Genomic DNA, 11,372 nt, shown 5'->3' with positions numbered 1-11,372 from the left:
TTCTCCTTCTCCTTCTTCTTCTTCTTCTTCTTCTTCTTCTTCTTCTTCTTCTTCTTCTTCTTCTTCTTCTTCTTCTTCTTCTTCTTCTTCTCCTCCTTCTTCTTCTTCTTCTTCTTCTCTATGCCTATAATTTAAAGATTTGACCTTTTCATGGTATCCCAAAGTTCCTGGGTTGTGTGTGTGTGTGTGATTATCAATTTCTTTCACCGAATTGTCAAATTCCTCTACTTCATCTTCAGGTTCTCATATTCTATTTTCTTCTTGGACCATTCTTCTGTTAACACTTTTTCCTGAGTTTTAATTTTTTCTAGGTCTTGGAATTTTTCAATTCCATTTCCATTTCAGTTTAGTTATCTTCTGTATTTCTATCTCCTTATTAATTTCAATGTTTAAGTCCTGAATTACCTTCAAATTTTGACTCAGTCATTTAAATGTATTTTGTTGGAGTCTACTTTTTAAAAAAGATTGATTGGTTATGTTGTGTTCTGCCTGCATATATGCCTGAAAGCCAGAAGAGGGCACCAGATCCCTTTACAGATGGTTGTGAGCCACCATGTGGTTTCTGGAAATTGAACTCAGGACCTCTGGAAGAGCAGCCAGTGCTCTCAACCTCTGAGCCATTTCTTCAGCCCTGTTGGAATCTACTTTAAGAGTTTATTTCTGCCCGGTGGTGGTGGTGCCCGCCTTTAATCCCAGCACTCCGGAGGCAGAGGCAGGCGGATTTCTGAGTTTGAGACCAGCCTGGTCTACAAAGTGAGTTCCAGGACAGCCACGACTATACAGTCTCAACCCCCCCCCCAAAAAAAAAAAAGTTTATTTCTGTTTCTTTATGTTCATTTGGATGTTGACTTATGTCCTCTCTGAACTTCTTAAATTCTTTGAACATATTTCTAATTTCTTTTTGAAATTCTGTGTCCTAAACTTCATCGAAATAATTCCCATTGGGGAACATCTCTATAAACCTGGTGGTCTTTAGAGAGCTGGTATGTTGTACTAGTGTTGCTTAATTTTTTGTGGCTTTTTGATGGTGCCCGGGCATATGGATTTACTTTGTTGGTTGTGTTTTGGCTATGAGATTCGAGCCTGACTATATATGGATTGGAAGTATGGTTCTGCTTTTGCTGTTGCCCAGGTTTGCTTAATGTCGGGTGAAGTGGAGGTAAACAGGTCATTTCTTTAAATAGTCGGTGTTGGTTACTGAAGAGACTGGTGGTAACCAGTGTGACATGGGAATCTTGGTGGTAATGTGAGATTGCATGAGTTGGCCACACAGAAAAGAGGATAAAGCAGCCTTGTTGAAAAAGCAGCAAATTGGGCTCTCAATAAGGCCTGGGCTGGGAAGGAGGAGCAGCATGGAAGAAAGAGACTGAGTCAAACTCACCAAAAGAGCCCAGGAATGTATCATTCATGAAGGAGATAAACGGAGGGCTCGGGGAGGTGGTTCAGGGTCTTTAACACTGATCATAATAACAAGATGCTGCTGCTCTGCCCTGGGCCCGAAGGGGCAGAGTTAGGTGAGGGTCCCAGGTCAGAGTGAGCTGATGCTACTCATGCCTGGGCCTGGACCACAGGGGTGTTGTGGGATGAAGAAACTAAACCATACACATCAAGAGAGATCATGAATCAGGCTTCAGCCTGGGCTGAAGGGGCAGCATGGAGAGGCAACTCAGCTAAGGGTCTTTCTTGGATCAGACCGGGCAAGACAATTCAAGCATAGAGCTCCCACCTGGGCCTAAGCATTACACTAGAGGAATAGCCCAGCCCGGTGCAAAGGGTGAGACTCTGGGTCAGAATCTGGAGGAAAGTGTGAGGAATTAATTCCTGCTTGAGCCTGGTCTACCTAGAGGAGCTATTGAAGGAGGGAGGGAACTTACTGGGAGTTACCAAGACAGCCCTTAGATAATGGACCTTCAAAGATGGACAGGCAATGCTGCTTAGAATCCAAGATTGGATTATCAGGATAATGACGGATTGAGAGGCTTCCTCCTGGGCCTGAGCCTGGAGGAGCAACCTTGCTGGGTGCCTTGGGGTGGGTGGGGTTACTGTTCAGGCTAGTTGCTTTTCCTTGAAGGGATTTTAGTTTGCCCTCCTCTTTAGATGCAACACCAGGAATCCCAGATCACACTTCACATATGAGTTACATATAGTACTTTTTCATGTTTATTATTTCAAAATCCCCAGGATCAACACTTGCTTCTCATTTTTGCAAAGCATCAGAGAATGCAATACTAGGAGCTGGCCAATGCAGCTTCACTAAACCCTGAAAGCCTTCCGTGCTTCTTTGTTTTGCATCCGTGGGAGGCTTTCTCTGGCTGCCAGGCTATAGAAACTTCTTCACATTGAGAAGGCTGCTGATTCTGCTCTTGAAGGCCTGTGATCCAGAAACCACAACTTGACCATTAGTAGTACTCATGTGCACAACCCAGGGATTTGAGCTGCCCCCCCCCCCCGACACACACACACACAGAACACCATCAACTGCATCCTTGCAACAGCTCCAGTGTAGGCAGGAGAAGCATGAAAAACCATGAGCCAGAAGCAGAGCTCAGCATCATTTGTCTTCAGAGTGTAGGCAGCTGGCACCTAAAAGATGGCGCCGGAGTGGTACACCGTCGCTGTAAACAACGCCACTGCGCAGGCGCTAGCACAAATCTGGCGCCAACTCCTCCCAAGCGGGTGCATACAAATCAAAGTGCCGGCAGACTGACCAATCCCAGGAAGACACATAGCTCTCCCCAGTGCTGGGGTGTATATAAGCAGTCCTCCCTGGGTTTCCGGAGTTCCCATAGCATCGAGGTGTTCCTGGAATAAAGCTGTTGAGAAGAATCCGACCGTGTTGCGGTTTTCCTTGCTGGTCGAGGTGAGTGCAACATCAGAGCTCCTTTGACATCCAGTTACCATTTCCTCTAGACATGCCCTGTAGATCTGCCTCTGTGGCACTGTCTCTCAGGTGTAAATGAAAGAGAAGGAAAGACAAAGGAGGACATGAAAAACTGATTTGCAAATGGAGACAGGAATGTCCAAGTCTAACCAGAAGCAACTCAGCCAGTTTTCACATTGGGAAACAGAGATGGGGTGATGGGGGTGGGGCTGGGGACAGCATGAGGGGTACTGGAGAAGAAAACAGGCTACAGAGAGCAGGAGACAGAGCTGAGGGAAGGGGATCACATGACAGAGGCCTGCTCAGACATTGAGTGAGCAAAGACAAGACACAAAAACACACAATTGTAGCTTAGAGGCCAGAAGCCTCCTACCAGGAACAGGGGTCCAAGGAGAGAGCTTCAGGTCATGCATCTTTCTCATTATAAAGGCAACATATTCTTCCTGGGATACCATCCTCAAATCTCCACATGTAAAAAGATTATTTTAAAGCCTCAATCTGAGGGTCTAATAGCTCAGTTTGGAGGCCAGAGGGTAGGGACCTCGGACACCCGGGCCCACCGTTGTATTGTCAGAGGCATGTGTGTGGCTGCCTCTCTGAGGTGGTCTCACCTTCAAGCAGAGGGAAAGGGGTCAGAAGGCTGGCATCAAGCTCTTCAACATAGAGAAGTTCCAGCAGGTGGACGTCCACCCTGGTCAGTCTGTGCCCACAAGGTAGTCTTGTCTTTGGCTCTTCAACACCTGCAAAATGAAAGTAGCCCTCAGGAGGGCCACACAGATGTGGGAGTGCTGAGTTTGGGGCTGGAGAACCCACAGGGAGTCCTGCCAGCAAGTCTGACAAAGCCTTATCTCTATCTCCTTATCTCCATCTAAGGAATGGAGGGGAGGCTGCATGTCAGCCACTCCCGGGATCTTCATAAGCCACGATAAACAGGAAGAATGAAGTCCAGGATGTAGAGCTGTAGGAATGCCATCATGTGATATTTGGTACTAATTTAAAAATATAAATTAATACTTGCAAGGGGAAATCAGAAACAATATGCTTTCATTCATGAAAGAGCCAAAGTCTTGGGCTGGTGAGATGGCTCAGTGGGCAAGAGCACTGACTGTTCTTCCAAAGGTCCTGAGTTCAAATCCCAGCAACCACATGGTGGCTCACAAACCATTCATAACGAGATCTGGCGCCCTCTTCTGGTGTGTCTGAAGACAGCTACAGTGTACTTACAGAAAATAAATAAATCTTAAAAAAAAAAAGAGTCAAAGTCTCAGCAGGGACGTGGAGGGAGAACAGTTAATGCATAGCTAGTAATCATATATTTAATTTTTATGTAATGTGCTTGTCACTTGACTCTCACCCCAGCTTGGGCATTGAGGACGAAAAAAAATAAAAAATAGAGCTGAAGGGGTCTGCAACCCTATAGATGGAACAACAATATGAACTAACCAGTATCCCCAGAGCTTGTGACTCTAGCTGCATATGTAGCAGAAGTTGGCCTAGTAGGCCATCACTGGGAAGAGAGGCCCCTTGGTATTGCAAACTTTATATGCCCCAGTACAGGGGAATGCCAGGGCCAAAAAGCAGGAGTGGGTGGGTAGGGAAGCAGGGTAGGGGGAGGGTATAGGGAACTTTCGGGATAGCATTTGAAATGTATAAAAAGAAAATATCTAATAAAAAATAAATTAAAAAATAAATAATTCCCTGTAACTAGTTGTTGAACTGATGTTTGTGTTTGTGGGAGTTTCTAATAGAAGCATGACACGACAGCTTCTAAGCCAGGTCTCCGCTACTGGAAAAACCCACCAGCATGCTGGGGAACTGCATCTGCAGAGCTCTCTACTCTGACACTCAGAGCCACCATGGACCCCTCCTTCCCAGCAACTGCAGCTTGAACAAACCCAAGACCCCTTGAGAAGCTGAGGAGCCTTGTGAAATTCCTCAGCTCCCTGAGTAGGGAGCCCCTCCCTCCTCCAGGTGGCCTCCATGCTTAGTCTTGGCTGTCAGCTTGGCTGCACCTGGGGTCAACTAAAACACAACTGCTGGGCACTCTGTCAGGGGCTTTCTCTTTTCTTCTTAATATTTACTTGTACATGTATGAGTGTTTTGCATTCATATGTGTGCCTTTCATATGTGTGTCTGGTANCTATAGAGGCTGGAATATGGTGTCNGATCCCTTGGAACTAACTGGAGCCACAGAATGTAAGCCGTCGTGGATGCTGGGAATCAAATCTGCATCCTTTGTGAAAGTAGCCATCGATCTTAACAGGGAAGCCATCTCTCCAGCCCCTTCTTGATAAGATTCTTTGAGGGAAGGCCCACCCTAGATGTAGGTGANACCTGTNGGTATCAGCCTGGACAGAAGGACACTGAAGAAGGAACCTTTGCTTTTTTGCCTGCTTTACCTCACTCATGTTGGCAAGTTCACCTGCTCTGTGGCTGTGGCATCCCTTCACTGTATTAAGACCAACTNANTAATTGTGGGATTCCAACACAAACTGAGACAAATAGCTTCCTAGGAATTCTCAAGGCTCCCAGTGACAGACTGGGATTGTTAAAATACTCAGATTTAGGGACTGAACTTGTACTGGATTCTTGCCTCTGAGCATGAGTCAATCACTGCTGGAATACCCAGACCACACCTGTGAGCCAGTCTATTAAATATCTTTGAACACACACACACACACACACTCACACACACACACACACACACACACACACACACACACAATCAATCAATCAATCAATCATAACATCCTGACTAATACAGAAGAGATGTTTCAATACTGAGGAAATTGTCTTTGGGTCTCCACTGCTGGGAAGAGACACCATGACCAAGACAATTCTTACAAAGTACATTTAATTGGGGTTGGCTTGCAGGTTCAGAGGTTCAGTCCATTATCATCATAGTAGGAAGCATAGCAATGTCCAGGCAGGCATGGTGCTGGAAGAGCTGAGAGTTCAGGGTCATGATCCAAAAGCAGCCAGAAGATTGGGTACAGCTTAAACATTAGAACATCCTGATTAATACAGAAGAGATGTTTCAATACTGAGGAAATTATCTTAGGGTTTCCACTGCTGGGAAGAGACACCATGACCAAGACAACTCTTTTTTTTTTTAAGATTTATTTTATTTTATGTATACAAGTACACCATAGCTGTCTTCAGACACCAGAAGAGGGCATCAGGTCCCATTACAGATGGTTGTGAGCCACCACGTGGTTGCTGGGAATTGAACTAGGACCTGTGGAAGAGCAGTCAGTGCTCTTAACTGCTGAGACATCTTTCCAGAACAGAAAACTCTTACAAAGAACATTTAATTGGGGTTGGCTTACTGGTTCAGAGTTCAGTCCATTATCATCATATTGGGAAGCATGGCAGTGTCCAGGCAGGCATGGTGCTGGAAGAGCTGAGAGTTCTGATCCAAAGGCAGCCAGGAGAGGACTGGGTGCAGCTTAAACTTAGGACCTCAAAGCCCACCTCCACAGTGACACACTTCCTCTAACAAGGCCACACCTCCCAATAATGCCACTCCTATGGCCAAGCATAGTCAACTATTATAATACAGCAGTATGTCTTTTAAAGTACTGTGTAGGACAGGCTCAGTGGTAGAGGCCTTGCCTGGTACAAATTTGTCTTCAGGGTGAAATGCCAACTTTGAAGGCCTTGGTATCCAGGCAGTGGGGAGTTAGATGGGAGATCCTTCAAGGAGGCATTATGAGCCTACCATGACACCTTAGCCTAAGAGGAGCTTTCCCAGGGTTGTTGGACCCTGTAGGGATTTGGGTTTGGGGACAACAAGAGGCCCAGGGTCAAGCCACAAATACTTAGTTTGGAACACAACGGGAGTATCTGTACCTCTTCCTGGAAGGGAACTTTTTTGCAACGCATGAGATTTAAATAGCCAAAGAGGAAGAGAATGCTCTACAAGGGTCCCTGTGAGATAACAAGGGCTTACAGCCCAACTGTGTGATCTCTGAACAAGTGAGGACAGAGTGTCCACCTGGCACCAAGCAATGCGACTTCCAAAGTTTCCCACCAGTATGTGAGGGGTAGGGTCTGGCATACTCTCAGAGCCTCCAGACGTCTTCCTGTGTCCTTACCACAAGCTCTGTCCTCTTCCACCTCCACCTGAGACACTGGCCTTCACCTCAGGTGACAGGCTTGTCACTAATCCTGGGAGGCTGGTTATGTGGCCCATCAGGCATGAAAAAAAGAGTAGGGGAGTGCTTGTCCTACAGGTTGACACTTGTTACAGGCCAATAGATATTGTCATACCCAGGTTCCAGTCCCAACTTTTGCCTTTGCTGAGGCTGGGCAGGACACAGTAAAAAATTTCTACCTGGGGAAACTCTTGGCAGTGTGGAAAGAGCAGTGTAGTTCCCTCAACTGGCTCTGCTGTGGAACCTCAAGGTTTGGTGGCTGTGATTCAGTGGCATTTATGAGGTCCATGATCTGCTTTAGGACTCTGGAATAATCCTCAGTGGGACAGTCACTGACCCTGCACCCTGGCCATGTGTCTGCCACTCCCTGCTCAGTCTCCAAGGCTTCTCTGTGGCTTTCTGTGTTCTACACAGATCTTTATCCACAGACTCTGAGGGGTGCTGGCCAACCCAGTAATGACTGTGTGTGGCCCAGGCAGCCTCCTTTGTGGGGTTTTACAGTATCAGTAGGCAGGTTCTGGATTGAGATTGATGGAAAGGAGGACAGGAATGGTGGCACTGGCTCCTCGGCCTGACTTCATCCATCACAGTGTCCATCCCGACCACCTGTTGCAGCAGTAACCTGCTGCAGTCTCCTGCTCTCGAGGACTCACTAGAGAATGTCTGCCCCAGGTTAGGGGCTTCTGCATGTGTGTGAGTTGCTTGTGCCAGCTCACAAGCATGGGCTTTGGGCTGCAGATTCTTCAAGGATGCAAGGGACAGTGTGACAGAGACTTCTGTCTTTGTTTGCTTTTTTATTGCTGTGGAGGAACATCATGGCAAGTTATGGAAGAAGGGATTATATGAATTACATGTCCCAATCACAGTCTATCTCTAAGAAAAGCCAAGTTAGGACACTTGAGTCAGGAATTGAAGCAGTGACCATGAAGAATGCTGCTCACTAGGTTGCAATGCATATGCATGCACACCACACCCACACACACACCCACACACACACACACACACACACACGTACACGCGCACACATACACACACACACTTATACCCCCTATTAACTAATTAACAATTACAATAAAAGCAAAGCATTAAGACAAGAGAGGGGCTGTAGCCACTTGTCTCCATCCTTACTGGCTAGAGTTTGCCTGGGGCAAAGAGGAAGTCTTGACTGCTCAGATACCTACAGTTAAAAGAATCCAGGAGCACACATGCCCCGCAACCCTCCGACATGTGAGCTTCCTTGCTCATCCTAATTCTTATTTTCATTTTTTATCTCAAAGACACATATTTATTAAAGTAAATACCCAAGATCACACTTGTAATTAAGCCAGGACTGTGCCCAAGACAGGATTCTGTGAACTACCTCCCTGATTGCTTCCAGCTCTGAAGAATCCTGGCAGAACTCAACTCAGTCTTTCCTGATGGCGTCACAATCCACAGTCCTGTGTCAGGGACTGCAATATCCCACAGCATTTATATCTCAGGCTCTGGAGCAAAATAAAGACAGTCACACGGATTCCAATGTATTTAATCGCTTAGGCATGCTAGTGAGGTTGGAAAGCCCAGATCAGCCTACAAGGTAGGGTGACTTGAAAGCATCAGGTTTCTGTATGCCTTTCCATCCCTTGTAGATCCTATCTTGCTCTGAAAGACTACCAACCATAAGCAGGTGTGGTCAGTGACACAAGAGAGACTAGGGTAGCAATGAGTGAGAAGACACAAGACAGGAACAATCTGGGAACAGAAAGAGGCCATGGGGATATCCCCCTGTGAGCAAGCAGGCTGGCTCCCTCCAGGTGTCTGCTGTTTTAGGGAATTTAGAATCCCCAAGTAGAGAGAATCCTGCATTCTCATCTCTACTCAGACTTTGAGCCTAAGTTCAGACTCATTTACCTCAGGGTTTGGGGCATTGGGTTCCTCCTAGGCAGTCTTGATTTCAGCCAATAAGTAGCTAAATGCCTGGAGTGAACCTGAAGTCTNTACCTGGAGTCTACAATGCTAGACCCTGGAGGTTAGGTATAATGTTGAGGCTGCAAGACAGGGCAGGCATATTGGAAGAGGAGATGGGCAGTTATGAAGCTATGAGTTCTTTACCGATAAGAAAATCCTCAGAGGTTGTGTGGGCCTCATAGACAGCAGCCTCCCCTGACTCCTTGACATGTGCTGCCCTTGGTCAGAGAGAGCCATATTTGGCTAGTTCGTTGGCAGAAAATCCCTGCCCATGTGCAAGCTTTGGAGCCTTGAGTAATTGTACAGATCTGAGCCAGCAGGAATATGTGCAAATGTTTGAAAGAAGAAATGGAGCCCTGGTTAATAGGCCAGTGAGCCTGGAAACATAGCATGCCTTGGGGGCGGGGCTTGGGGGTGGAGAGACAGGAAAGCAGACAGAAGGCAGCATTTAGAAGAACGTGGTATCAATCTGAAGATCTTTTGCAGGGAAGGGTGGTGATGTCTCAACTTCAAATGTTATGGGCCCTTATTTGAGATCTACACTCACCTTTCATCTTTCATGGACACTCTGGTATTTATGAAAGTGCACCTGGAATCGTGGGTCTACAAAGGATTGTATGGTCAGCATGGTGAGAACTTAGACCCTTTGAGAGTAAGCTGGCCAAACATGGTCTGGCAATTGCTACCAAAGTCCCAGAATTTCCTTAATGCAGCATCTCTTAGAAAGGAAGAGGAGCCATCAGCTCTGTCTAGGTGAACTCCACACAAGTCCCCTTTTTTCTTCAAGTCTTAAGATTGCCTCTCATATCTTAACTGTTCTCTTCTTGGGGATTATTGCTGCTGCTGCCGCTGACTAAGCATCCTTTTCCCTTCCCAGATTCGAATCTTGAACTAATGAAGGAAATTTTGCATCACTACATTTGTATTGAAGTTGATGAGGGTTTAAATGACACAGTCATGTACATTTATGGATTGAAAATTTTTGCGATGTTTGCAATGTTTGTGATTGTGTCCCTAGCTTGCAATCTCCGGATCAAACGACATCGAGGTAAACGGCTTCATGTACCTTGGTACAGGGTATTTTATTCCCTTGTTGGGGGCTGGATCTGAAAAAGTTGGCTTTTTCTACCATTTGTGTTCCCCCTAGTTAGTTGCACTGCCTAAGGCCCAGGGCAGAGTTCTGAAAACTACCACTCAATCTAACTACTCCAAGGTGTGGGTTCTGGTTTCAGAGGAAGACCAGCACGATGCAGCTGGGAAAGTTGACTGTGTGGTTGACTCAGATGGGGAGGATCTAGTCTGCTTCTGCTTTCCAGGTGTGGAGTTGAGTGCCTAGGTAGCTCCTCTCTAGAGGAACGGATTCTATCCAATGGATCCCTGGTCCATCACTTGGGTTCACCGATTGTGCATCTCAGCTGTGAGTCTGAGGGCCAGAAGCTTCAAGGTCACCCGGGAACTGGTTAAAAATGTTTACCTACCCAGGTACCCTCTCCATTACCACAAGCAGAAACTGGAGAGGCAAGGCATAGCAGCCAGTGTTTAAATAAGCCCTCCAGAAAATTCTGATACAGGCCCAAGTNCAGAATCATTCCTGGAAACTCACCTCTGCAAGCATGTACCTGACCAGCCNCTTTCTCTTTAGCCAGAGCCTGGGCCAGAGGCCTGCAAAGTCCTGTGTGGTGGAACCGGAGGTACTTCATTTAAGAGGATGCCTGTCCAGGACCCATTGTTCAGATGTCCTTTGCCATAATGTTAACCTTGGAACAGCCTTGCCTGTGGAGAAGCCGGCTTGACCATGATGCCAAGTTCCAGATCTTTTTGTGCCAGGACAGGTGGGGAGGGAGGTTTTACCAATGTTCTTAACTATACTGTGATTTTTATTATTGCCATGTCCAGCTTTTAAGTGGGGTTTTAACGGTTTTATAATAAATAAAAGTTTCAGGCTGAAGAAAGGACCATGTGTTTGACTTACCCGAGGAGGATCTGGTCTGTTGGCTTATTTGTTTGGTTTCTCAAATCAATTTTTAGTTTTGCCTTTNTAAAACACAAATATTCGTTATCAGGTAAGATGAAGAGATAAAACAGATCTTCACAGAGTCCTGTGGGCTCCTCATGGATTTCAGGGGTAAGTGTGAGTGTTTTCTGGAGGAGTCAGTCCCTCCTGCCTACTGTGGGAGACCAGATCCTTACCTGGGCCTGTGTCAGAGCAGAGGGTCATGGAGGTAGCTGGGGGAGGGGAAAGGAGCCACTGGCAGCAGGGTAACCTTGAGAACAACCACATGTGGGGTGTGTGTCATAGGCTCACTGCTGGCTCTGGCAGGAGTGGTGAAGTTTCAGCCTGAGCCTTTTAGCAGCTGGGTTACACTGAGGGAAGAATTTAGATGAAG

At 46.5% G+C, this 11,372-nt stretch overlaps 2 protein-coding genes across 3 annotated transcripts in view; one reads left to right on the top strand and one right to left on the bottom strand.

Moving 5' to 3' along the window:
• Positions 1-11,372, bottom strand: part of LOC110302372 (glutathione S-transferase A2-like) — a 73,446-nt gene that overhangs the window by 59,169 nt on the left and 2,905 nt on the right. The window lies entirely within an intron of this gene.
• Positions 9,468-10,903, top strand: LOC110301656. Of its 2 annotated transcripts, none has more exons than XM_021172220.1 (3): positions 9,468-9,614; positions 9,863-10,033; positions 10,628-10,903. In XM_021172220.1, the coding sequence occupies exons 1-3, from the start codon at positions 9,545-9,547 to the stop codon at positions 10,687-10,689; spliced, it is 303 nt and encodes a 100-aa protein (XP_021027879.1). In that variant the 5' UTR covers positions 9,468-9,544; the 3' UTR covers positions 10,690-10,903. The 2 variants fall into 2 exon arrangements, with proteins under 2 accessions (XP_021027879.1, XP_021027880.1); XM_021172221.1 differs by having other exon boundaries at positions 9,487-9,605; positions 10,628-10,689.

The sequence above is a fragment of the Mus caroli genome, chromosome 9 (genome assembly GCF_900094665.2).
Source record: "Mus caroli chromosome 9, CAROLI_EIJ_v1.1, whole genome shotgun sequence".
In the NCBI taxonomy this organism is placed as follows: Eukaryota; Metazoa; Chordata; class Mammalia; order Rodentia; family Muridae; genus Mus; species Mus caroli.
The sequence above is the reverse complement of the archived record's forward strand: the minus strand, read 5'-3'. Positions and strand labels throughout refer to the sequence as shown.

Coding starts and splice junctions, on each gene's coding strand:
- LOC110301656 (XM_021172220.1), top strand. CDS start 9,545: ATGGACACTCTGGTATTTATGAAAGTGCACCTGGAATCGTGGGTCTAC. Junction 9,615..9,862: donor AGGATTGTATGGTCAGCATG/GTGAGAACTTAG, acceptor TTCCCTTCCCAG/ATTCGAATCTTGAACTAATG. Junction 10,034..10,627: donor CCGGATCAAACGACATCGAG/GTAAACGGCTTC, acceptor CTTTCTCTTTAG/CCAGAGCCTGGGCCAGAGGC.